Source organism: Thalassophryne amazonica, chromosome 19, assembly GCF_902500255.1.
Source record: "Thalassophryne amazonica chromosome 19, fThaAma1.1, whole genome shotgun sequence".
NCBI classification, from domain to species: Eukaryota; Metazoa; Chordata; class Actinopteri; order Batrachoidiformes; family Batrachoididae; genus Thalassophryne; species Thalassophryne amazonica.
The window spans coordinates 58001386-58029355 of NC_047121.1; the positions used below are offsets into that span (position 1 = coordinate 58001386).

A 27970-nucleotide genomic window follows, 5' to 3' on the forward strand; every position below is an offset into this window, starting at 1 on the left:
GTCACTTTTATTTGTCCTTCAAATCTGAATTTCAGTCATTACATTCTTGAAATTCAAAATGTCCATCAGTAACCTTTGTCCAGAAAATAGAATTTATTTTTTCCTCATAATACACTGTTGGCAAATGTACACCAAGTCTTAATTTACATTAAGAAAAAAACATTGTAATATGGATGAGGCTTTTATCCACAAATATCTGCTATAGCTGATCATTTAATCACTGTCACACTGTATGAAGACAAATGGGGTTTCTTTACCCATAATCCCCTCTGCTCAGTCTGTGCCACCACATGACATTTTACAAATTAAAAATTATTGTAAAAATAAAGCTATTTTACCAAACTGTCATTTAAAGAGGACTATAACTGACAACATGAGAACGTCTGCAGCTACACATCAGTGACAAATACGGATTAGGCTAGTGCACGTCGCAACATTTAACTTTTTTTTTGTGCATAAATATTCCACTAAGGTTGGATACATACCACTAAAATAACTTAAGAGTTAAAAGTAAATGATGACCTTGAAGGAATTGTAAGTCTCTGGAATCATAGCACTGCTCAAATGTTAAAGGACCAAAAGTAACTGGACACTTCTCGACTGGCCGGTTTTATGAGGATGTGGCTAAAACACACACACACAAAAACTGATTTAATGCCAGAGGGCACTTTTTTTTTTTTTAAATAAACTGTTCTGATCCACTACAAAACTGACTGAAGCAACAGCAGCAAAAAAGGTATTTAATTCTTTCAGTGTTGTCTTGGTGGCTTCCCACACTTTCATCCACGCCTTTCATACACACCCTCTGGTTTTGAGGACAGTCTGCTAGAGACGTTCACAGTTTGGTGTCAGACTCTTAACATCTTAATTCACAGAGTTCCTACAAACATGGAAATATTGAAATCTCTCAGCTTCTTATTTGCAAAATAAACTGCAGTCTGGGATGAATTTAGTTAATGTTGACTGTCCACATTAGCGTTAGCTTTCAGTTCTAACATGCTGTGCTATACAGGCCTCAAGGCCTGGTGGTGTTGGTGTGAAGTAGACTGACTGCCCCTGAACAGTACGCCAGTCTAACACAGCTTACTACCCTGTGTACAGCTGCATGGACTGAGACAATGTAGACTCTTGTACAAGGACACAGACAGGCCAGCTCCTGATCCACTCAGCTACCTGCTCTTGCTATTTTATTTTAGCCACCACAACAGTTGTTAAAAAAAAAACAAAGTCATTGTTCAAATGTATTTGGCTCAAACGTCTCAGGCTGCTAATGTGTATAAAAATGATCTACAGCTGACATCTATGTGACATGGGGGTGCTATAAAACAACTTTCAGCATGGCATTCTAATTTACATTTTTACATAAATGCTCACATTAGCACAAAGATGTGTGTGCATGCAAACACACAAAGGTCAGGGGTCAGACAAGATCAAGTTAAATTCCTGTGACCTCGCTGTTAAAAAAACAAACAAAAACCCTAAAGGTGTCAGCGGTCATACAGACGTGTGCGCATTCACAGCGCTCGTGGGATGATGGTAAACGGCAGGACAGGGCTGCTGGCCTCCAACTCCAATGCTGTTAGGAAACACTCCGTGGCTGCAGCCGAGTTACCCTGAGCCTGCAGAACCTCGCCCAGGCTGTTCCACACGTCGTGGGCCGTGCTGACGAGTGGCAAACAAGGCATCAGCTTCACCACAAAACACCAGCGGGTTACAAGTCGGCCAAAACACACGACCTACCTGTTGATCTGAACGGCGTCTCTCAGAACCTTCTCTGACAAACTGAAGCGCTGCAGCTGCTGCAGAATCAAACCCTGGAACACAAAACAGACCGCTGCCATCACAGGCGGCCAGTATGAACACCCCCTCATCTCTAAAAGTCCATTTGTTCTCACTTCTGCTCCAGTGTTAACAGTGCGGAAGATATGTGAAACAACTGTTTGATGATGAAAGAACTAAATCTTGCAACAACAAAAAAATGTGCGCATTTTATGATGAAAGGAGGTATTACGGTAAAGATCAAATTTTGGAAGAAGTAAAAATAGTGCATTTTATTATAAAATGCAAAATCTAAATCTGTGCTGTTAATGAGGTCCAAAAGCAGGAAATCACTGTGTATAAACTAAAACAGGAAACAGACAGAAGAAACTCCATCAGCTTCTCATGTGTTTGAACTTTGACCTCAGAGTACACTGTCAATTATTGATCAATTGTTAATGCCTGAAACATAAAAACATCAAACCATCACAAATACACATGAAGAACCAATCAGATGCAGCCATATGGCGTTGGTGGGCTTCTGTTTAATGTTCGGTGTGAATCAGTACATGACCCTTGACCTCACAGAAAGGAGGTCACAACAAAGGGGGTCACACTTGTGGTTGTTTGAGTACTTCGGCACAATTAAAGGCTGAGCAATTTTCAAATGCAAATTTATCTATTTTTATTTAAAAGCAACAAAGGTCAAATACGCATTGTTGTTCCTGAAACTGTGTAGTGGTTTTTGATGGATGAGGGTGATCAACGGTGTGGGCGGAAGCATTTGCGTGCCGTACCAGTCTCTGCATTGTCTTGACATGTGTCGGGTTGATTGACAGCGCCTCTTCGTACCAGCGTTTGGCCTCATCCACGTTTCCTCTCAGCTCGGCGATCTGCCCTCTCACGTACAGGACATTGTGGGACGTGGGGAAAAGGTTTGCAGCCTCCTGCGTGCACGCTGTCGCTTCGGCGGGTTTCGCCATGCCGATGTAAACTTCAGCTGTGACAGACAACATAAAAGGACAAACTAACAGAACACCGCCTGTGGTTGGGTACAAACTACTCATCTGTGAAAGTTACAATACTTCCAAAGTGCAGGGTACTGATTTGGTTCATTTTCCAGATGTGGTATATTCCAGTGGTTCACAGACTATAGAGGCAGAGCTAATGGCAACACACAGCAGAAGAAGACAGGGCTTTGTAGTACTACCCATAGACATTATATACGTAGACGCCTCATGGACTGGAGCCTGACGTATCAGTGCAGCCGCCATCTTGGCTGGGTCCGTATTGCTCCTCCAGTGCATTTATTTGTACTGAGGAAGGTGTGTCCCCAATTACAATGATCCGTAACTGCCAAATTTTTACCCTATTTTCCCACGGTTTGGTTTGTTAGAAACAGCAGAGATTCAGTTACGACACAGGATGCTGTCACACATTTAAAATACGTACTTTTAGGCTGAACGACTGTCTTATACTCTTTAACAAAGACAGACTTGTGTAAACCGCCTTTGATTTAATTTGATTTATTCAGAAATTCCATACAAATAAAAAAAAAAAAACAAAGACATGATAAAACAATAACCAGAATAAATTCTTTGGAATTTCAAGGATAACACAAAAAAGTCAACTTATTTCCATTGTGGTCCTTCTCTAAAAACACATGTTAAATAAGATAACTAAATAAATAATAAAAACAATTAAAAAAAAGTAAAATATTTTTGCAGCAAATAAAATACATATTTACACAAATTGACTATCCTGACATTCAAGAATGCTATTGAGCAGACAAGACTTGACTATTCTCTTAAAACGGTTCAGATTTTCACAGCTTTGAACATCTGATGGCAACTGATTCAGGCAACTTTGTTGTGATTTGGCGCTATATAAATGAAAATGAATTGAAAAAAATTGACATATGCTATGGCATATAGATAAATGTATGAATGAATTAATCTTATAATTTAAGGCCCGGTCCCACTGGTGTTTAGGAAGATTTGCACATGAATTGCGCACAAACTTGGTTTATATTCACTAAACAGCCGCAATATCTGTGAAACATGCTTGGCTGACATCCGCAATTATCTGCAGAGGCACGTTTTCCCATTGCCAAAATTTTTGAGCTGCACAAAATTTTGGTTGCGGATGACATCCGCCTTACATAATCTATACGCTGTATATCCACCGGTATCCGCTGATATCCGCAGCTGACAGGGTACTACGGCTTGGCAGCGGACTGGGACAGTGTGTAAAACGGATATATAGCGTGCCTATCATGTCCACATCACAAACTAAAATAAGTTGTAGCGAATGCATACAGAGTGGCCACAAATAAAGCGTTTGTATTACGTCTGCTTTGCATCTGATTTGTGGACAATTTGCGAATGCATAAACACTTCAAGCAAACCCGAAGTACTATATAAATGTGGCAGAAATTGACATACTTGTCAGTCATTGCCAGTCCAGCTGTGGAGATGTACAGATGTAGTTATGGATCCCCAAAGATGTTTTTAAATTCAATTTATTTTCATTTTTGTAGCGCCAAATCACAACAAAGTTGCCTCAAGGCACTTCACACAAGTCTGTCTTTGTTAAAGAGCATAAGACAAAGTCTTTCAGCATAAAAATATGTATTTTTAATGTGTGACAGCATCCTATATTGTAACGGAATCTCCGCTGTTTCTGACAAACCAAACCGTGGGAAAATCAGGTAAAAATTCGGGAAGTAACGGATTACATACTCCTTAGACATTACTCTTATGCACAAAAAAAAGACTGGCCATTTGAATGTTCAGTAGGCAGCCAGGTAGGGGTCAACTGAAGAATTACACAGGGGTTAAAATTAAAAGATGCTCCAATCATAGTGAAAAGTACACCACATTATTTGTCTGATCAGAAAGATTCCAAAAAGGTATAGTTTGGATTATCTGTGATCAAATGTTATGGAGCTATGGCTTAAAAACAGCAAGAATGGTGACAAAGGTCAATTTCAGTTTGTGCAGGGGTCAAAAAAAGTTATTCTAATTTTGGTAAATAGCACTTTAAAAAGGAATAGTTTGCACCATGTTTCATGCTTAGTTATCACGTTACAGGGTAACATATCACTAGAATCCAATGGACGTAGACACTGTTTGACCTTTACTTTGGAGACCAAACATTCAACAAAGCCATAACATTTTTAATCAGCTCTGTAACTTTTATCTGCTAACCCGTCACTGACAGTAAATAAAATACACCTGGACAGCAAGCAGCAATCTTGGTATCATCGATCAGGTCATATCAAACTGTGTGTCTCGTGGTCACTTGTACCTGCATGCAGCCAGATCTGAGCCAGTGTCATCCAGGGGTGCATCGGCCCGTGTTTGGGCGCACTGCTCTGCAGCGATGAAGCCACCTCAGACAGCGCCTGCTCCACACGGCTAGCTGCTATTGACGTTGCATGCACCGAACCTGGAAGCACAAATCAAACTGTCACACACAGCACCATCTGCGGGCGAATTCTCCCTGCAAATGTACTTTTCATCAATTATCGCATCAGAAAGTGAAATTTGAAATAAAGGGGGACAAGGAGGGGGGATTATGACAGCTTCCATTAGGGGGCAGTAAACTGGGAGGGGGGGTTGGTTCTAAAATGGAAAAGTTCTGCAGTCAGAAGAAACAAAAAATGTTCATCTGGGTGAAGAGGCGGCGCTTAGCCAGGAAGCTGTTCTACATAAGTCCACTGATGTTACCGTGTCCATCTTTTGTGACAAAAACCAAATGTGCTAGTTTTTTTAAGCATGAGTAACACATACGTTTCAATGTGCACAAAAACTCCACGGACTGTAACTTTTAATATGACAGTCACTTTCACATGAGTGCACATTTCTGAAAAAATCCAGCAGGTGTCAGCGTTCAGCATGTCAATTTTTTGATAGACTCTGGACCAATGTTTTGAAGCTGGTTTCAAATAGTTTCAGATTTGCCATCATGAATTTACAGTACAGCTGAAAGGTTGTGGTAGCATCACATGTACGATTCATTCTTTAGTTCTGGTTTCATTGTATAGTTTCATGATGTCACTGCCTGCAGTTTTTAGTATAAGTTGTTAACTGATGCTACCATAAGACGGGTGTTGGTGGGCGGAGGTCAGAGACAAGCACACGACATGCAACTTTCAGCCAATGGCGCTTCAAACACAGTCATTTTCCATTATCCTTCCAGCAGGGGGCAGACACCTCTATGGGAGATTACATGAGCAAAACAAAGTTACGAGGTCTGTGATAAAAGTAACGGACCTTATTATTTTTTTCAAAAACCATATGGATTTGAATCACGTGTGATTACATCAGACATGCTTGAACCCTCGTGGGCATGCGAGAGTTTTTTCACGCCTGTCGGTTACGTCATTCGCCTGTGGGCAGTCTTTGAGTGAGTAGTCGCCCACCCTCTCGTCGTTTTTTTCATTGTTTAGGAATGGCTCAGAGACTGCTGCTTTGTTTGATAAAATTTTTTTCAAAACTGTAAGGCACAACTGAGTGGACACCATTCGATAAATTCAGCTGGTTTTCGGTAAAAATTTTAACGGCTGATGAGAGATTTTGGTCTGGTAGTGTCGCTTTAAGGACGGCCCACGGCGCCTGACGGTGATCTGCGCTTCGAGGCGGCAGCGTCTCGCCGTTTCAAGTTGAAAACTTCCACATTTCAGGCTCTGTTGACCCAGTAAGTCGTCAGAGAACTTTCAGAAGTCGGCATGAGGAGTTTATTCGTACATTCCATTGTTAACGGACATTTTGTAATGAAAGAACGTGCGGGCAGAGTCGCATGTCATGCCAGACCCGACCGTGGGGGGTCGCGACAGGAAAAACACCTCCGTTGGAAACCTTAACGGGCAAGTTGGAACATGCCCAAGCTGTTAAACAATTTCTCAGTTACTCACTTGTTGAAAGCCATCAAAAGCTGCCTGAATTTTACAAATGGTTTTCAACACGGAGGTGTTTTTCTTGTCGCGGCGCACACAGATTTGCCGATTCGTCACGGAAACGACTCGGCGAATTTGCGCGCATGTCTTTCATTACAAAATGTCCTTAAACAGTGGAATGTCCACATAAAGTCCTCATGCCGGCCTCTTCTGAATCTTCTCTGTTCTCTCACGACGTCCTGGGTGAATTAAGCCTTAAATTAGAATGTTTTCAGGTCGAAACAGGCCGACGACGGCGCCTGGAAGCGCTGCGCGACGTCCCGCTCCGTGGGAAGTCCTTACAGCGACAGAAACACCCCATAATCTCTCATCAGCCGTCAAACTTTTCACCGAAAACCAGCTTAATTTCTTGAATAGTGTCCACTCGGATATTCCTCACAGGTCCAGAAAAAATGTTGATCCGCAGCGGCTATTCAGACAAAGAGATTCCGACGGGCGGGCTGGAGCACTCCTCACTCAAGGCCTGCCCACAGGCGAATGACGTCACCGACACGTGAAAAAACTCATGCATGCGCACGAGGGTTCAAGCTTGTCTGACGTAAAAACATATGAATCAAATCCATTTACTTTTTGAAAAAAATAAAAAGGACCGCTTTTTTCATCACAGACCTCATACTTTGTGGAGTCTAATTAACCACAATCTATTAACTTCATCCTCATGATCTGCTCTTTTAAAACGAGCTCCAAGATAACAATATTTATTGTTTGAGTTGTTGTTGACACCAGTGGCTCCCGAAATGTGGACTGTGGCGTCCTGCTGGGATGTGAAGGTACTGCAGGTCGGCCATGAGAGTTCATCAAAAATATATATTTTTTTTAAATTTTGTTAAATTCTTATTTGTAATAATGTTTAAAATCACAGAAAATATTTTATTTTTAGAAATATAATCAGAAAGAATAAAACATTTATATGATTTAAATGTGTTATTCTTCATTATCTCACCTACTTTATCAAGACATATATGGAAAAATATTTTATCTTAGTCTGGTATGTCAACAAAAACTGATTTAAGGTTTGGGTGGATTTTTAGATTTCAAAGTGGGCCCCGGTATGAATTCAGTCATGTATCATTTTTGCCATCTGAAATTCAGCAATGTTAAAAGTGCAGGGAAAAACAAGAGCAATCTGAGATTTCTGATGTCCACCAATCTGAATCACCTTCAAAATTCTGTGGAGTCTTCCCTGCCCTTTATCATTATCACTATCATAGGGGAAAAGGCTTTGCACAAACTGATGGGTTCTGAGTGGCCGTACAATTAGTGAAGCTGTTGTTTCCTCCTAAGATGATGCAATAATTATTCCATGTTTCCCCGTCCTTTCACGTCAATCAAACCACATCAATGTACTCTGAGACAGAATATTTCGAAAAATGTTGAACTGCAGTTTTGACATCAAGGACAAACAACTGGGAAACAAAGGATGGACAGAATGATGGATGGAAAAAGGGATGAAGGTTAGATGACTACTTACAAACAGAAAACATGGAGGAAAAACCAAGAGTGTTAGCGTCCTGAAGGCCGCCTTGAAAAACAGAAAGACGACTATTAATGAAGAGTAGAGATTAAGACAGAAAAGCATGCTGATTCCTGCAGGATGAAAGTTGAAACAGACTGAATCCAAGTCAAATCATTTTAAATATTTAAACCGTATTTAGGTGTAAAAAGCGCATTTTTTCATTCCCGGATTCATGTTATTTGATATTATACATTATGTAGGCACACACCACTTCACCACTGGGGGCAGTGTGCAGCCATAGTCTAACATCAATGGCAGTGAAGAAGTGTCAATGTGCACGTTTTCACACCAACGCCAATCTCAGATCTTCCAGCTCCACCCTCTGACGAGCAAGGATCTGGATTGAAAACATTTATCGATGACGAGGAAGCCTCGAGTCTGTCAATCTGAACATCGGGCGCTGATTGGCTGCAAGTTGCTGTGTCACTATTACAACCAAACGCACAACCGCAATGCACGCGGAAATCAATCTGGCTAAAGGGGAAAAAAACTATATCACAGAATACAAACAAAACAGAACAAGTCAAATGCTTGTAGTTATTGAAGACGAGGAAATAAAGTTTTAATCCGCCTGCTTATTATTTTTGTTGATTTTATTGTGTGCTGTGCACGAGCTGATCATCTGTTATATTCCCCCCATTCTGTGGCCTTTATTCACGATTCTTCTGAGAAGATCGAGCATTAGCTTCTTAAATTTAAATAAATATTCAGCCAAACAACTGCTTTTCCTTCTACTTACTGGATTTTCTAGACTATAAGTCAGATGAGTTTTTTTTCACAAGTTGGCAGGTCCTGTAGGTTATATTGCAAAATGATTCATATATGAAAAAATAAATAAATACTGCATTATCCTCTATGGTTACAGGATGGCACTATCTGCACATGAGAGAAGTTGCTCCAGTGTACTGAATGAGCTGGTATCATTCACACTCCTGAGCAGAAGGTTGTGATAACACACCATTAAGCTGGATGCCAACTGCCATAAAACAAAAAGAAGCAGCAGCTCTGAATGACATGTTCTCTGAGACAGAGTATCCCAAATAAATCATGCTCTCAAACTGAAAGACCAAACTCCTAAATAAAAACAGGGAATATAACTTGCATACTCTATTTTGGACTGTATGGGGACAAGAAAAATGGCAGGTCAACTCGACTAAGCTAAGGCTATTTTATTTTACAAATGTTTGAGATTTTCAAATGTTAAATTATATTGAACAAAGCCACTGAACAGATAACATCAATTAGCCTGTTAATAATTTATGTGTTATAAACAAATTATATCCAGATTAATTCTTTTTGCTTCCACAAGCACCATTTTTCAAAAATAAATGTGACATAGACCAGTTTGTCTTAAATATGTTTTCTTCTCTCTTCGTGATGCATTTTGGAAAGATGCGAAAATCTGGATAATACAGCATATCCGCAGTGTTGTTAAGTTTTTGACCACAGGGTGTCACTGTTGAGTCACAGATGTGGGTTAGCCTGACAACCAGCCCAGCTATGAATTGGGCCGGATACTGGCCTCCATTTTGGAGTGGGAATTCTTAAAACGACCAACAGGAGAGCAGCACTGGAATTCCCACTCCTAAAACGACCAATAGGAGAGTAGCGCTCGCGCCACATCAGAAGTGAGGCTAATGTCAGTGTCTCGGCCGCCAACCAATCACAGGCTAGGAGAGAGAGGCCAGTATTGGGGCCACTTCAGGGCCAGTTTTCGGGCTAAGACGTGGGTCTGCCCTTCATTCTAATCCTGCTCGGTTTGATCTTACTTCCTCGTTTCTGCTGTGGCATCACAGGAAAGTTTTTTAAACATAAAGAAAAATGATTCTGAAGTCTGCAGATCATTGTTACACTTGTTCACTCCTCCAGCCGCAGAACTTTGTGCCTCTTTGAGCAAAATGAAAACAGTTATTCCACAGGGTGGCGTGGTGGACAAATGATGGTCAGAAAACAGAAGGTTCCCGGTTCAAGGCCCTCCCATATGTCCTCTATGCAATATGAAGTTGCGGCAGGAAGGGCATCAAGTGTAAAACTAGTACCAAATCAGCATGCAAATCCAAACCAGATCCACAGTGGCAACAACAACCAAATAAATAAGTAAAAAAGGGAAACGCCAAAAGACGATAAGTGACACTGTAGAAACAATCGCTGCATGTCCCGATGTTAGCAGTGCTGCTAAAAGCCTCCAAGCAAAATTCAGTGATCCACAGCAAACATGCAGAGAATCCGGATCGGTCAGATTAGTTCTAAAGAGGCTGCACACACCAAGCTACACAGACCCGACGAAAGCTGGCGCACAGCCACGTGCTGGCAAAAGGAGCGAGTCCTGATCTTGGTGAGAGGAGGGAGAGGAGGGGCCTGAAGAATGAAGATGGGAGAAGTGGGGGAGGAGAGGGTGTACGGGGAGGCAGGGGAGACCGGTTCAGAACCAGAGCGAGAAGAAGAAGAAGCCGAGACTACAGCAAAGACAAAGAAGAGAAAGGAGTGAACCGAAATGTTCAGGTGAGGACTGAGTGTGCACAGGGCGAGCGCACGTACCCGTGTCTGGGTCGCTGAAGTCCGGCAGAGTCATGGCGTTGAGCTGTCGTCTGTCTGCGATGGCTCGGTCTAACAGGCTGCTGCCACGGCCCGAATCACTGACAAACACACGCACACAAAACACAGCGTTTGCACGCTCACGTGCACAGTGCTGCATCCCTCATGAGGCTAATCCCTCATATGTAGGGCTGAAACAACATTACCTTAATAACAAACTCGTATGTGATAGTGCTCCACTGTTAGCGTGTTCACACGCTAATGTTGGCATGCTAAGCAACAGAACTGGAAATTTGGCCAACAGAAGCCATGAGCTGATATTTAAATTGGTCACATGCTCGTATTTATGAACTTTTCTTTCTTTCTTTCTTTTTTTCTGGATTGTTCAACATAGATCAGCAAAACCTTTAACGTTGGAACTACATTCTGGTCGAGTTCTTCAGCACAAACACGCTACACCTTTCAGAAGTGCACCTTATAACCAAACAAAATATATTCTACATAAAAGCAGGAAAATTTTACAGCTTTGTTCTTGTCGTTGAACGTTTTTTGGTCCTTGTTGGTAATAAGTCTAAACTGTGTACACAAGTTCACAGTTAACGTCACATTTTACCGACAACATGGCAGCTGCACAAATGATCATGCGATACCGTGACAGAGAAAAACAGGCTATTTGTGCAGAGCATGTTGGAGAGTGTGCATATTCGTATGTGTGCATGTGCATATTTGCATGCACTTACTCGTATGGGCGTATTCATATGTGTACATGCGCATATTCGTATGTGTGCATGTGCATATTTGCATGGGCGTATTCGTATTTGTGCATAGGTGTGTGTATTTGCATATTTGTATGTGTGCATGCCCATATTTGCACGTGTATATTTGGACATGCGCATATGCGCATATGTGTGTGTACCTGGGGTTTGTGAGATTGTAGAAGCTCTTCCAGATCTGCAGCATGTGTTTACAGGTGAGCAGAGCTTCTTCTGGTCCTCTGCTCAGCGTCTCGAGCTTCACCTTTGTGTACAGCAAACTGCAGTACAAGTACAAACAAACACCATGTACGTGAGACAGACCTACATTGCATTAACACAATAGCAACGTTACAGTGACTCAGAATTTGTCTTGACATGCTCACAGTGAAACAAACATCCAGCGGGAAAAAAGAAGCAGAAACCTGAAGACGGCAAGTCGAGTGAAAAATTTCGACTAAAATGAAAATGAGGTCAACACAGAAGTATGAACAGAGTGACAAACTTTTATAATACACTGAACATCCCACCAAATTCCTGCTGAACAAACAGACAGTAAGTCTGATCAGATTGATGAGCGTCTTATTTTACAGTTTGATGTGTGGGTGACTAACATCAGTTGTGTTTCTTTCGATGTTTTTCTCGTCTGAATAATCGTGTTGCTGCAGTGAGACTCACTTGAAGTTCTCGGGGTACTCGGACAGTGCCATCTCGATGATGTTCAGAGCATCATGGTAGTGTTTCTGTGCTGACAGTAGCAGTGCCAAAAGATGAAGCGAGTGAACGTCATCACCTTGGAGCTGCAGTGCTTGTCGGACGTAGCCCAGTGCCTCTGGGATCTATGTACACACACACACACACACACACACAAATAAATAAAAAACTAGAAACCAAGTCAAGAGGAACACATGAAATTGTAAGACATTCCCTAAATTACAATTTTTTTTTTTTTTTTTTTTTTTTTTTTTTTTAAACACAACACTACACATGAAATTTCCACACTCAGGTATGGGGTACCTCAGGCTTCTGTTTTAGATCTACGGTTATTCTCGCTTTTTGTCTGAGGGGAGTGTCTTCTAATTTGAACTGAGATGATCATTACTGGTCCTGTTAGAGATGACTTCATGATCAGTTAACCGTGCAATTCATCAAGAGTTAAAATCTTGATGTGATTTTTATTCCATTATGAGGTGCCTAAGACTGGCCATATTTACTTGCGTACCACTGCAGCAATTAGACTGATCCTGTAAATTACTTGTGATTACTGTCATATTGTATTTTCCAAAGCAGATGGGTAGAAACTCACTCGTGTGAACAGCTGACTGACATCATTCCACCGCACCAGCAACACAGAAGAAGCACAAATTTACAAGACTATTTTTTTTCCCCATGTGATGATTTGGAGGTCCAGATGCCAAGGAACCATTTGAGTAAATAATTATTAATCCAAACAGTTGCTAGCATCTGTTACCTGTCGGGAAACAGCGAGCTGCAGAGCCAAGTAGAATGCTGCCAGGTGGTCCGTCGGAGACAAACTCTGAGCTCTACAATCACACCAAATACACGGGTTAAAAGGTCAAATAAATAAATAAGTATATAGATAAAAATTCAAAGGCAGCTGCAAGATCACAGGATGAATTTATTGTCTCAGTGTTTCAAAACCACATGATGGACGGAGCCTTTATGTGGTGCTCAGGTCTGACTTTACTTTTCCCAAACATACTGAATGTTAATCAGAAACAAAGTTAGTTGTTCTTTCACACTTATCAGAAAGATCAGATTTTTTTTGGACTTGCTGTGCTCGAGATAAAACATTTTCATTAACTTCAGTTCATCTGAAATGTATTTAATTAAAACACCATGAATGTTGCAAACATTTTCTCATTTCTTATTTTCTTTCTTATACAAAGAGCAGTTTAAGAATACTTTATAACATAAACACACTGAGTACTTTCAGTAATACTGACAGAAAACAGTTAATATTTCTAATTTTAAACCTTCCAGCCCTTAAGAGTTTGCACTAGGGGTGCCGGAAAAAAAAAAAAAAAAACGATTCACGTCCAAATCGCGATTCTTATTCATTAAGATTCTGAATCAATCCAAAATGTCCAAGAATCGATTTTTAAAAAGGCAACATTTTCTTGCTTACTCTCTGCGTGTACTGTTTGTCAGGCAACGGCCTCCATACTACAGCGTCCTTGCGAGGCGAGGGTCCGGCGTGCTTCAAACATTCGTGAGCTGCAGCTTAGCATGGCGGATGAAGAGCTAATTCAGCCACGACCGTCTTTGCTGAAGGCAAATGTTTGGGTGCATTTTGGATTTTATTATTTGCTGCATAAGAAGGAGCTTGACATGACTTATGCAGTGTGCAAAATCTGCAAAATGAAAGTCAAGTACTTCGGAAACACTTCAAATCCGCAAGACCACATGCTACACCATCACCCGGAGCTAAAAGAGGGGAGCAGCGGTCTCTGCCGACTACTGACCAGCGCACACCCCATCACTTCACTAAACTGCCAGCCAACTCTGAACGAGCAAAGCACATAAATAAATTTACATCTTTATCATCACTTGATTAACCTTGTAAAGCTGCATTTCTTAAACATAAACATTTTTTAAGTAATATAACTATTTCTCAAAGCTCTTTCTATCGAAAATCGATTCTGAATCGAATCGTCACCCTAAGAATCTGAATTGAATCGTGAGTTGTTGTAAGACTCACATCCCTAGTTTACACCAATAACAACAACAGATTCAGTATTGCTCAATCTGGCGTAAAAGAATACTGTAAAACATAAGGCTAAAAGCCTTCTAACTTCTTACTGCAGTGTGAGTATAGAAAATGGATCTGTCTAACCTCTGGAAGGCTCCCAGTGCTTTCCTCTGGTAGTCCTCCTGCGTGCTCCTCAGGGATGCTAAACACAAACAATGACATCATCCAGAGGCTGCGGAACCCCCCCCCCCCAACACACACACCAGTGCACCACATCAAAATGTCAGTGTTATTTTACAGATGTTCCTGTTTTAGCTTCATGTTTGAAGGCTGCAGCCATGTAACTATGTTCAAAATACAAATATAACTGGAAAATAAAAACTAGGCTTTTTTTTTTTTTACTTTTATCCCGGACTCAGGCTCAACTTTGACCTTCAGTCCTTTGGTAAGTATGACTGTTTTAAAGCTGTGAACAGATTTATTTCAGGCTGAACAGCATTTATTCCTCATTTATAAATGAGGAAAATCAGCCTGGTGTGTCTGACCAACAGAAACAGACCAGCAACCACAGCAACGATTACAGCCACAATCAGTCACATTTAATACAAACTTAGGATGTGGGCACGACTCACCCTCGGTGGCCTTGAGGCTGTAAACAAGCCCGATGGCCAGGTAGCCTTTGGCTCGGAACTCTGCTGCTTTCTCCCCCATGTCAATCACCATTTTCGCAAAGCACTCTCCCTCATCCAGCTGCATGATGGGAACATAAAACAGGAATTCGAGCATGTTGGCAAAAACTTCAGACTGACACAGACACGTGGGTCAAACACTCACCAACACGCTCACATCTTCATGTTCTGTGTGGAATTCACTCGCTACACATTAACATGGGCATTTAACATCAAGTTAAAATGTCTCAGGTTTTTACCTCATCGTTTGTAAAAATGTAATTACTGACGAGGCGCATGTTAACGTTCCACTGCTGTAGAAAGTGTTCCAGTGGAACAAACCACATCGCTGTCTGACACATGCACAAATAATAATTTCAAAATAAAATGTAAAACAATCTGCCTGTTACCATAGCGATAACATTTTTCTCGATGTGAGTAAAATTTAAATATCTAAATATCAATCAGCAAATTGTGACCATTTTTATTTTCAGAATGTAAAACTACATTTTTAAGCAGCTTGTATTTATTCCGGTTTTTAATTTAATAAATAAATCAACTGCCCTTGTTACTACACTGAAAGAAAAATCAAAGTCAATTTGTTTTTTAATTTTTCAATTAAATTTAGAAATTGGTCATTTATTTAAGGAAGCAGAAAAAAAATCTCACTGGATGTTTGTTTGTTATAAGAATGTTTGAAGTGTTCAAATTTAATATTCTTGATGAGGGAAATAAATATTTTAAATTCAGACTAAAACCTCTGTTTGTGTTTTAGTTTGTACACTGAAGAGTTTATGATTACATGATTTCTTTGTGTTGCTATGTAGAAGTTTTTTTAAGTCTTAGATTTGACGCACAGAGTTCAAGGGCAACAGGAAATGAGGACGAAGAGGTTCAGAGTGCCACACAGTGAGCATGAGCCCGCCTGGGAATCGAACGCTGGAACTGTCACACCATAACCCATTAAATTCCAGCTCACTGCGTGCTCACTTTAATGCTCACTTCAAACATGTTTAAAATCAGACGACGTCAAAGCGACAGCGGGGAAACGGGTTTGACCAGCATCTGCTGAAGCGGTATTTGTACCCAGTGCAGGGGCCCGATGCACAGTTTGACAGCTAGCAGCGGGATGGTTGGCTCATCAGGCTTCAGGCGAATGCACTCCTTCAGAACCTTTACGGCTCGAGCAGATTTCCCAGCAGCCATTAGTGAGAGGGCGAGCTGGTACCACAGGTGGAACTCCTCAAAGGCGAACTTCATGGCTCGCTCCAAACACTAAAGACACACGACAGAGAACGCGAGTCGTCAGTGTGCACAACAAACCTCACAAACATTTTCAAAGCTGAAATATTCACAAACTCTGTGAATGGACACTCTGACAAATCTGGGGGGGGGGAGAAACAACAACAACAACAAAAAACATAAAAAAACAAAACAAAACTGCAACAAGTAAAAGGAGAAAACTTTTACTGCATTTTGTCCAAATCACCATCTGGACTCCAAACCAAATTGGTCCTTTGGTCGAGGTTTCTAAAAATGTATTGATTTGCTTTTAAGTCAGTCTGTAATTTTAATTATTGATGAACATCTGTCATCATAACCAACCCCCCCCCCACACACACACTCTGCTTTAACTATTGAGATCATCACGGTGCTTCTTTACAGATGAGCTGTAAAAAAAAAAAAAAAAAAAAGTACTGCCATGATGATAAACTTAAAACATACGATTCAAACACACACCAACTTAAGAACATGAATAAAATAAGGCCAACGAGATGGTTCCGACCCAGTGGGAAACGCAGCGTGGTTTTAGGTGTGGTCACACGCTGGCACTTTGGATGAGCCCAAAAACTTTTTAAAGAAAACTTTCAATTGTTCTGATTGTTCTGCACCACAGGAAGTCACTCAAAACCTCACGGGTCCAAAATAAGAACTCAGCCTGTGTCCACACCCTGATAACACTAGAACTCTTCTGGTACTGGTACCAGCCCATCAGGGACACGGCACTCACCTCTGACAGCATCTCGTACTGGCCTCGTCGACCCAGAGCGATGGTTAGCAGGTCGTACACCACGGACGCCGACTGCAGGCTGATAATACGATCATTGTTGTGCTCAGGAATCCTGCTGAGGACGGCGTCACGGTTAGCCTGCGATGCAAAAACCACAACCGCATTTCTACCCAACACAAACGAGCCAAAGTCTTCAGACATGATTAGAATGGCCAAACTGACAGGCCGTCCTGCACCAACAAATGGCGTTTACAAACAAACATGTTACGATTTCATCAGAAGATACGACATCACGGCAGCTAAAGGCACAGAAATCGTGAAATAATGTTTTCTAGCGGACATAATCCATGAGTGAATGAAGGTGAAACAAGAAGCTCAAAAATACATTTAACACATCCAGTGACAAACAAATAAACTTGATATGAGCCCCGCCCACTGCAACAGAAGAGCACACGACTCCACCCACTGCATCAGAACAGCGCTCACAGCGTGTGACCCTGCCCAGACTAAAGTATTTTGACTCTTACCATGGACTCGCTGATGAGCAGCAGCAGCAAAGCTTCTTCTGTGTTCTCCTGAGGACAAAACAGACTGAGACAGAAAAGGAACTCAAAGAACAGTGACAGAGAGGAAAGAGAGAAAAAGCAGGACGAAGCATCACTTCTGGACAAACGTACTTCTCTCCGGAGTAAAGCCGTGGACACCGGCTAAGGCTGTAGTTCTTAGAACGGGTGTGTCCGTGCCTCGTGGGATCGTCCAGTGGTGATGCAGTGGGCGGATCCTCGAGGGGCGACCAGTAACTCTGTTCACACATCCCTCTGAGCAGAATCTCTGCAAGCTGTCTGGCAATCGTCTACAAGCACAACCAGTAACACAAACAAAGCCGATTATCTGAAGACGCAAAACAGGATCAAACACACAACGAGAACTCAAGAACCCACAGCCGACAGTAATAGGGAAGACAGATTAATCATGTGACTTCTTAAGGAAACTCAACAATCACAGCATCTCTGTAGCTTCTCTAATGCACAACTTCCTGCTCCTCTATAGGGGAATTTCATTCTTAAATATATAATTATTCAATTAACTGGAATAAATTATACTGGAATGTTTTCATCTCCTCAGTCCATGAAGGTCTTGCTCCTGTCATCCATCTGTCATCATGTTGCTGGTTCTCGTCCATAACCCGGGTGAATGTCTGAGCCGGTGCGACTCCACCTCGTGCAGTATTAATCCAAGTCTGAAGGCCTACAGCCTTAATTTACAATGCTCTACTAATCAACACACAGAAAGCACCAGTCTCTCACCATGCGCAGGTTCTGAGTGGTTCTGGTCTCCACAGCCCGCAGAATCTCCCGAAATCGTCCCACGCCTTGTGTCAGGTTACTGAGACAAAGACAGCGGAGGGTACAGAAAAATAAAACACTCCAGATTCTGTAGTACATTTGTACATCTCTCTCACTCACAATCTTCAATGTCTTTGAAAGTTGAATTCAAATTTTTTGTGGGTCCATGAGTTTGAAAAAGTCAAAACTCCTAATTACCTCAACCACAGCAAATATTACAGAGTAAGAGCCAACAGTGTCCATACCTGCTGATGAAGACTGAACACACTGTCACCATCTATTCTGAGTCCTCATGATGTCATCCTGCCCTTGATTATGTCATGGTTTGTGTTTCTGGTAACTGTATAACCATTCCAACCATATTCATCATGCTCTCTTTATGAATCCTCCTCCATGTTAGTTTTTTTCCCCCCCCACGTAATCTTACTTAGACAGCTTTCCACTCATGCCCTTATTTTGACATCTGGCCGGTGTGTTTTCAGTGGCTTTATTTCCTGTCACTTGGGCTTCCCGGTTCCTGTGCACTGTAGTTTTCCTCACTGACTGTTTTATGGACTATATAACCATCCACAGCCCTTCAGTCCAGTGCCAGATTGTCTTGCTTCCACGCCTCCTCTCTCATATTTCTCTCCTGTGTTTGATCTTTGGTTATGGACCAACACCGCCTCCTTATGTTCTTCAAGTTTTGCCTGCTGCTTATGGGACTTCCCATTTAGTGGGCTTGCTCTCTGTGTCCTGATCCTCCACCTGTATTCCTGTTTAGTCTGTTTGTTGATTCCCTTACAAACACTGTTGTCTCATGGACTGACTTCATGATAAAGCCCAACCTCCTGCTTGTTTCCAAACTGAGACAACTGTTGCACAGACTGCTCCTCCTCGTAGCTCTGGATTCCAGTTTTAGCTGCTGAAAATAAACCCATGGAACTTTTACCACCAGCATGTTTCTCTGTTCAGGGTCCTGGACTGTGCTATCAACAGTCCTTCTTGCAGCTGCAGTACTTCCCTCTTAACTTGTGTTTTAGTTCATGTTCTCTCTGGCAGCACAGAGATCTGAGAACAGCAGCAGCACAACAAGATGAGAACAGTTTCTAGCCTGATCCAGTTCTGGCCTCACTGTGGGTTTCATGTCATCAGAATGAAGGGGATCCATATAGACTGAAATCCTGCCCAAAGAACTCAAACACTGACTGACATGGTGAAAAAGGGAACTCTCACCCGTTTTTGAAGTGAATGACATGTGCTCTCTGCAGGCCTGTCTCCAGGAAGTAGCCCAGCTCCTGGTCCTGAGCCGCTGGGCTGGGCTTTGGGCTGCGGTTCTGAATCCCAGCAGACAAAGCCTGAGGACATTCAGGGAGAAAGAAAAAAAAAAAAAGAGTGAATTTACTGCAGTTTTTGTTACTTTGTAAGAATCCGGCGGGGAAGCCGCAGCACATCAATCAGCGTCTGAATCCACATTTACAACCCCTGGCAAAAATTATGGAATCACCGGCCTCGGAAGATGTCCATTCAGTTGTTTAATCTTGTAGAAAAAAAAGCAGATCACAGACATGACACAAAACTTAAGTCATTTCAAATGGCAACTTTCTGGCTTTAAGAAACACTATAAGAAATCAAGAAAAAAAAATTGTGGCAGTCAGTAATGGTTACTTTTTTAGCCCAAGCAGAGGGAAAAAAATATGGACTCACTCAATTCTCAGGAATAAATTATGGAATCACCCTGTAAATTTTCATCCCCAAAACTAACACCTGCATCAAATCAGATCTGCTCGTTAGTCTGCATCTAAAAAGGGGTGATCATACCTTGGAGAGCTATTGCACCAAGTGGACTGACATGAATCATGGCTCCAACATGAGAGATGTCAATTGAAACAAAGGAGAGGATTATCAAACTCTTAAAAGAGGGTAAATCATCAAGCAATGTTGCAAAAGATGCTGGTTGTTCACAGTCAGGTGTGTCTAAACTCTGGACCAAATACAAACAACATGGGAAGGTTGTTAAAGGCAAACATACTGGTAGACCAAGGAAGACATCAAAGCGTCAAGACAGAAAACTTAAAGCAATATGTCTCAAAAATCAAAAATGCACAACAAAACAAATGAGGAACGAATGGGAGGAAACTGGAGTCAACGTCTGTGACCGAACTGTAGGAAACCGCCTAAAGGAAATGGGATTTACATACAGAAAAGCTAAACGAAAGCCATCATTAACACCTAAACAGAAAAAAACAAGGTTACAATGGGCTAAGGAAAAGCAATCATGGACTGTGGATGACTGGATGAAAGTCATATTCAGTGATGAATCTCGAATCTGCATTGGGCAAGGTGATGATGCTGGAACTTTTGTTTGGTGCCGTTCCAATGAGATTTATAAAGATGACTGCCTGAAGAGAACATGTAAATTTCCACAGTCATTGATGATATGGGGCTGCATGTCAGGTAAAGGCACTGGGGAGATGGCTGTCATTACATCATAAATAAATGCACAAGTTTACGTTAATATTTTGGACACTTTTCTTATCCCATCAATTGAAAGGATGTTTGGGGATGATGAAATCATTTTTCAAGATGATAATGCATCTTGCCATAGAGCAAAAACTGTGAAAACATTCCTTGCAAAAAGACACATAGGGTCAATGTCATGGCCTGTAAATAGTCCGGATCTTAATCCAATTGAAAATCTTTGGTGGAAGTTGAAGAAAATGGTCCATGACAAGGCTCCAACCTGCAAAGCTGATCTGGCAACAGCAATCAGAGAAAGTTGGAGCCAGATTGATGAAGAGTACTGTTTGTCACTCATTAAGTCCATGCCTCAGAGACTGCAAGCTGTTATAAAAGCCAGAGGTGGTGCAACAAAATACTAGTGATGTGTTGGAGCGTTCTTTTGTTTTTCATGATTCCATAATTTTTTCCATAGAATTGAGTGATTCCATATTTTTTCCCTCTGCTTGGTCTAAAAAAGTAACCGTTACTGACTGCCACAATTTTTTTTTTCCTGATTTCTTCTAGTGTTTCTTAAAGCCAGAAAGTTGCCATTTGAAATGACTTTAGTTTTGTGTCATGTTTGTGATCTGCTTTTTTTCTACAAAATTAAACAACTGAATGAACATCCTCCGAGGCTGGTGATTCCATAATTTTTGCCAGGGGTTGTAGAAGTGGTTCAGACTTTGTAGTTTCCTGAAAAGATTTGACTTACTGACAAACTGAACCTAAAGTAGAACTTTGATCAACGTTAAGACTATAACCTGATTTCAACCGTAGTCACCAAACTGCCGACAAGCAATCCGGTCTGAAGCTACAGCAGCACGTTCGCGACAGCTTGGAACACAAACTAAAACCATGTCAGGATGGGCTCTGCTGCTGGAACCATTCAGGTCAGCTCAGGTCTGAGAGCATAACTACAGAACCACCCCAAGTCCGGATGACCACTACCCCCACACATCAGGTGTGTTTGTCTGCTAGCATACATAAAAGTTATGAAGTGTTTTTACTCATCTTCATGAGAATGTTGTTGGAACATCAAGACCTCATTAAAATTTCATCATGAGCCAAATGTGAAGAAGGATATGTTTTTGTTTTTTTTTTGGTTTGTTTTTTGAGGGATCCAGAATCCTACAGTGTCCGAATCAGCTCCTGACTGTCAACAAAGAAAAGGATTCCCTCACAGACCTTCTCGGCCTCCTGCAAGTAGAGCAGAGCGATGTCTCCAGACTTTTCGTAGCAGGTGATGATCTCCAGCTCCCTCTCTACCGAGTTCTTATTGGCTGACGGAGAGTCGTTGTTCTGATTGGACAGTGAGGGCGATGCCACTGGGACCTTCTCCAGGCACAGACCTGAGAGCACAGACACACACAGCTGATACCTGCCTTCCACCTTCAGAAGACACAGCTCAGTGCGGCACCTTGCCCCATCACCGAACAGGAAGTGACACCTCACAACGCCAAGCCTACTGCCAAGCCACACCCAGTGGTAACTGTGAAACCAGATCCTTTATATAAACATTCCAAAACCCAAATTCACCCCACGAAACAGCGACATTCTAAACACTCTTCTCTTCATCTTTTAATTTCAACCAAACATCTTCAGTTGATTAAAAAAAATTGGACTTGGTGTTCTAATACTTTTGGAGGACATGGTCCCTCTGTGTCTGACTTACGAAGCATGTGGACCAGCTGATTTCCTGCTTCCTGTCACTAAGGAAGCAGGATGTGGGACTGTGTATGCACCTTTCGTGGCATAGGCCTCTGCCACCAGAGACAATCTGTAGACTGGCGTGCCCATCAGCTGCACATCCTCCAGGTTCACCCTGCTGTAGTGACCTGCCAATAAAACCAACCAGCAGTCAATAATCCCCAACACACATCTTCAATAAGTGCAAGCAGCGGGTTATGTGCAGCGACATTACCTAAAGCGTCTCTGTATTCTCCCTCCACATAGCAGAGTTTGGCCATCAGCAGACTGGCTTCCTGCAGGTAATCAGCCTGAACACACAAAACTTTTTACTGTAAGCAACTCTGTCTGTTATAGCACGCTCTGTCCATTAGCACGCACACTCAAAAACTGACTGACTGGAGAGAAAGTACCAACATCACACAGTCCCAGCTTACCTTGAGGTTTCCTCTGTCCAGAGCAGCAGTGAGGTGTTTCCTGACCTCCACCAGTTTGGGTTTGAGACCTCGGGGACTGGCTCCCTGTTTGATGGGATTCTCCTTCAGGTATGTTTGAAGCTTACACTCCCCCAGCAGCAGCTCCCCCAGGTCATCTTTGTTTAAATAGTGTTAGTTAGCACTCACAGCAACAACAATAACAATAACTAGCTGTTTTCATCACCAATTAATTTTATTTTCAGCTGCTTATCCAGGTCCGGGTCACGGTGGCAAAAGAGCAAGCAGCTCATCCCACACTTTCCTATCCTCCACCAATTCCTGTAACTCTTCCCGGGGGATCCCGAGGCGTTCCCAATCCAGCTAGGAAATAGAATCTCTCCAGGGTGTCCTGGGTCTTCCCCGGGTCTATCCTCAGTTAGACATACCTGGAAGACCTCTCTAGGGAGATGACCAGGGAGCATTCTCACCAGATGTCTGCACCACCTCAACTGGCTCCTTTTGATGCGAAGACGTAGCAGCTCTATTTCAAGTACCTCCCGGATCATTGAGCTTCTCCCCCAGTCTAGAAGCGTAAGCCCAGATACCCGACAGCAGAATCTCATTTCTGCCACTTGTATCCATGATCTTATCTTTCAGTCATTACCCAAAGCTCATAATCATAGGTAAGGATAGGAGGAGCATAAATCAACTGGTAAATTGAGAGCCTTGCCTTCCGGCTCAACTCCTTCTTTACCATGACGGCCAGGTACAACGACCATAAAATTTCAGACACCGCACCAGTCCATCTATCGATCTCTTGCTGTAATTTATCCCCATTCATGAACAAGACTGGGAGATACTTAAACTCCTCCACTTGGAGAAGTAACTCTCCCCTGACCTAGAGGGAACTGTGGTCTCAGATTTGGAGGTGCTGATTCTCATCCCAGCAGCTTCACACTCAAACCTGCTCAGTGCACATCGGAGGTCACCAGTTAAGTCATTCATAAAAGAAAGATGTCAAAATATGATTGATGTTGGAGTCTAGGAAGTCACAGAAAGTCTGGATCTGACTCCGGAAGCAGGACAATCCAAAACCCAGGTACTCTGAATCCTCACACAGCTTTTTTATAGTCGTGAGCAGTAACCAATTATAATGATACAAGAAAAACAAGCCTTTACCATGGTGTGGAAGTATGTGAGAAAACTCTTATAAGCCACCTGTTAATACAACACACAAATCATAATATACCAGAAATCTGTGTAAGATCATATGAGGGTCAAATGAAGCTTACTGTACGTGCGATAGAGCAGCTATGCCACTCTGTGTACACCTGGTGCTTGTGCTATATTGTGTTTTGTCGATGTGACAAATGTAAGAAATTTTCCCCGTCCAGAAAAACAAGTATCTTTAAAAAAAAAAAAGATACCGCTGGAGATGAAGTCAGAATGGGCCACAAGAGCGTCTCAGCCCCGGATACTGCGGTCAGGAAACATCGAGGCTTCAGGCCTCATTCACAGTCACTTGCCTCCTTTCTTACCGTTTGAAATGAGTTTGGCCGGCAGCTGTCGCACTAACTCCGGTATTTTATCCCAGTGTCCCTCTGAGCGGCACCGCTCGATCTCGGTCTCAATTCGTGAACCAGACTTTCTCGCTGTCATTTCGAGCCGAGACTGAACTGAATCTTCTTCTTCTTGCAATTTATTGGCGGTTGGCATCCAGAATGTTGCATTACCGCCACCAACTGTACTATTGTGAAACTACAGATGTGGAGCATCGACGACGGAGTGACAAAACAAATAAATTAATTAATAATAATAATAAAAAAAAAGGTTAACTAAATCCTATCAAAAAGCCATGTGTTCTTAAGGAACTTAAACACAAATCTCCAAGCTGACGGCACAGAGAAGGAAAGTAGTCCCTCAAGAGAGAGCCTGGTCACCCCCAGTTCTCTGACCTCCTCTAGCAGAATACGTCTTTCTATGCTGTACGCTCGGCAGGCTAACAGAACATGATGAACAGTCTCCAAGTCCCCGCAGTTAACACACTGACCCGTAGCATGCTTGCCAATAATGTGGAGATTATGGTTCAGCCTATCCTAAGCCTTGTTATTACCTGCTCTTCTTTCCGATTCCAACTACAGTCTTCTAGTGGGAACCCGTTTTTGAACAGTGCGAAGGAAGCCGCCCTTACTCTCCCTGTCCCACTGCCCCTGCCATAAGCCTAGCATTTAACTATTATGTGCTTAACTTCTGCTTTACTGAGTGGAATGTTCAACTGAACCGCAGAATTCAAAGCATCCTTAGCAAGCCGGTTCACAACCTCATTCCCTTCAATACCTGAATGAGAAGGAACCCATAAGAAAGTAACCAAAATATCTTGCTGATGCAGCCTGAAAAGACTTTGAAGAACATCATATAGTAAGTCAGGTCTACACGCTGACTTGCCACATAGGATACTAGTCAATGCCGACAAAGAATCAGAGCAAATAACATTACATCTGGTCTTTACCACCTCTATCCATTCTAAGGCAAGGCAGATTGCAAATAGCTCCACCGAATAAACTGCAAGGTGGTCAGACAGTCGTCTTTTAATTTCTTTCTCATATTTTGGAATAAACACTGCAGCTGCAGTCTTTCCTGTGTCAGGGTCTTTAGAGCCAGCCGTAAAAATCTGAACCCCTTCAGAATATTTGGTACGCATATGCTCATTAATCAAATATTTCACAGCCCTTGTCTCCTCAGCAGCATTGCGTATTGTAACCAAATCAAGATCCACTGTAGGCATAACAAAAAACCAGGGTGGAACAACTGGCAGCGGTACCACACAACTATGAGCCAACTTGGTTAGGCCAAGTTTCTCAGCCTGACAATTCCCAACCCACCCAAAACTATCAAAATTTGCTTTACCATGTTCCCAACACTGATTTAAAATGTGCTTAGTAGGATGAGTGTCTTTATGACCTTGTAAGTTCGTCCAGTACACCATGGCCAGCTGCTGACGTCTTAAAGACAAGGGCAATTCACCTGCTTCTACCAGAAGAGCTGGAACTGATGAGGTCCTAAATGCCCCACTGCACACACGTAATGCCTGTGCTTGAATTACATAGAGTTTCAGCAAATGTGTCTTTGCCGCTGATCCATACGCAACACACGCATAATCTAACACAGATCTGATGAGTGCAATATAAGAGGGCTGTCAATAAAGTATAGGTCCTTTTTATTTTTTTCAAAAACTATATGGATTTCATTCATATGTTTTTACGTCAGACATGCTTGAACCCTCGTGCGCATGCGTGAGTTTTTCCACGCCTGTCGGTGACGTCATTCGCCTGTGAGCACTCCTTGTGGGAGGAGTCGTCCAGCCCCTCGTCGGAATTCCTTTGTCTGAGAAGTTGCTGAGAGACTGGCGCTTTGTTTGATCAAAATTTTTTCTAAACCTGTGAGGCACATCGAAGTGGACACGGTTCGAAAAATTAAGCTGGTTTTCAGTGAAAATTTTAACAGCTGATGAGAGATTTTGAGGTGATACTGTCGCTTTAAGGACTTCCCACGGTGCGAGACGTCGCGCAGCGCTCTCAGGCACCGTCGAGAGCCTATTTCAAGCTGAAAGCCTCCACATTTCAGGCTCTATTGATCCAGGATGCCGTGAGAGAACAGAGAAGTTTCAGAAGAAGTCAGTTTCAGCATTTTATCCGGATTGTTAAAGGAGATTTTTTTAATGAAAGACGTGCGAACGGGTCCGCGTGTCGGGACGCAGCCGGCGCGGTGCGGCGGCACAGGAAAAACACCTCTGTGTTGATAACCATTTGTAAAATCCAGGCGGCTTTTGATGGCTTTCAGTGGAGTGAGTATATGAGAAATTGTTTAACAGCTGGACATGTTCCAACTTGTCCTTAAGGCTTCCAACGGAGGTGTTTTTCCTGTGGCGGAGCGTCGCAGCAGCTGCGAGCCGATGCTGCGATGTAAAATGTCCGATGTCTGATGTAAAAACATATGAATGAAATCCATATAGTTTTTGAAAAAAAAATAAAAAGGACCTATACTTTATTGACAGACCTCGTATACACGTTTTAGTGACATCATAGTGGCACCCCAATCACTCCCCACTAAACATCTAAGTAGATTCACTGCCTTTTTACACTTAACAATCATACAAATATCTTGGTGTCTGTATAGACAGTTCCCTTACATGGAACACTCATGTTGACTGGTTATGTTCCCGCTTGAATCAACGACTCTATTTTCTACGGCGTTTGCGTTTTCATGGAGTCGACCAAAAAATTATGTTACTGTTTTATCAGGCAGTTCTTGAAAGCATTCTAAGATATGGCATAACCACTTGGTTTGGGAACCTTCCTGTGTCCCTAAGATCAAAATTAAACTACCTTGTTCTCACAGCAATGAAAATCATTGGTTTGAAACAGTATAACAATCCTCAGTCAATTTTTGATCAGTGCGTGATGAAGCAAGCGGACAGAATTCTTTCTGACTCCTCCCATGTTCTGCACACGCATTCGAGTTGCTACCATCGGGCCGGCGTTTCAGAGTCCCCCATTGCAGACTGAATAGATACAGGAACTCTTTTGTTCCTATATCAATCATAGCCCTTAACAAATATCATAATAAACACCGCTAACAATCAGGCACATTAGGAGGTTTTATTATTTGTATGTTTTTTATTTATTTATTTTTATTCTTTATTTATGTATTTATTGTTATGAACTGTTTATGTCTTGTTCTGTATCTTTGTATGGGTCATGATTTTTGAGAAGTCCAAGACAAATTTCCCCATGGGGACATTAAAAGTATATATCTATCTATCTAACAACAACTCTCTGGATATGATCTCTAAAAGTCAGTTTACTATCCATCCAAACCCCTAAAAAGCTCACTACCTCAACTTGTCTGAGTGGCTGCCCATACAAGGTAAAACGTACAGGGGGAACATTTCTCGACTGGACTGAATCATCAGACCACGGAAAACCAAGCTAGCGCCTCAAACTCAGGGACTACAACTCCCAGCATGCCTTCTTGTGAATAAACGCGAGAGAGGACATTCGCAGTCAGAGTACTTTTCGCTACATAAAAATATAATTAAACGTTTTAACAACATTTTCAATGTGGACCA

The 27970-nt window shown here is 42.1% G+C and overlaps 1 protein-coding gene across 1 annotated transcript; it reads right to left on the reverse strand.

The window, feature by feature from the left end:
• ttc7b (tetratricopeptide repeat domain 7B) lies at positions 1 to 27895 on the reverse strand. Its single transcript, XM_034194853.1, has 22 exons — positions 27801 to 27895; positions 24381 to 24516; positions 22864 to 23018; positions 22662 to 22737; positions 22483 to 22575; positions 21926 to 22089; positions 19475 to 19596; positions 18221 to 18299; positions 17591 to 17766; positions 17441 to 17504; positions 16914 to 17051; positions 15989 to 16177; positions 14867 to 14984; positions 14379 to 14436; positions 12993 to 13065; positions 12200 to 12360; positions 11686 to 11802; positions 10773 to 10870; positions 5068 to 5208; positions 2556 to 2758; positions 1741 to 1814; positions 1 to 1662 (listed from the first exon to the last, which is right to left on the reverse strand). The coding sequence occupies exons 2-22, from the start codon at positions 24499 to 24501 to the stop codon at positions 1515 to 1517; spliced, it is 2568 nt and encodes an 855-aa protein (XP_034050744.1). The 5' UTR covers positions 24502 to 24516; positions 27801 to 27895; the 3' UTR covers positions 1 to 1514.
• Positions 27896 to 27970: the final 75 nt, after the last annotated feature.

Bases quoted from the DNA above. Each gene is read 5' to 3' on its own strand.
- ttc7b (XM_034194853.1), bottom strand. From the start codon at position 24,501: ATGACAGCGAGAAAGTCTGGTTCACGAATTGAGACCGAGATCGAGCGG. The intron at 23,019-24,380 runs GTAAGAAAGGAG...ATTTAAACAAAG, and splicing joins GGCCAAACTCATTTCAAACG to ATGACCTGGGGGAGCTGCTG. The intron at 19,597-21,925 runs GTCTGTGAGGGA...GAATGTCCTCAG, and splicing joins ACTTGCAGGAGGCCGAGAAG to GCTTTGTCTGCTGGGATTCA.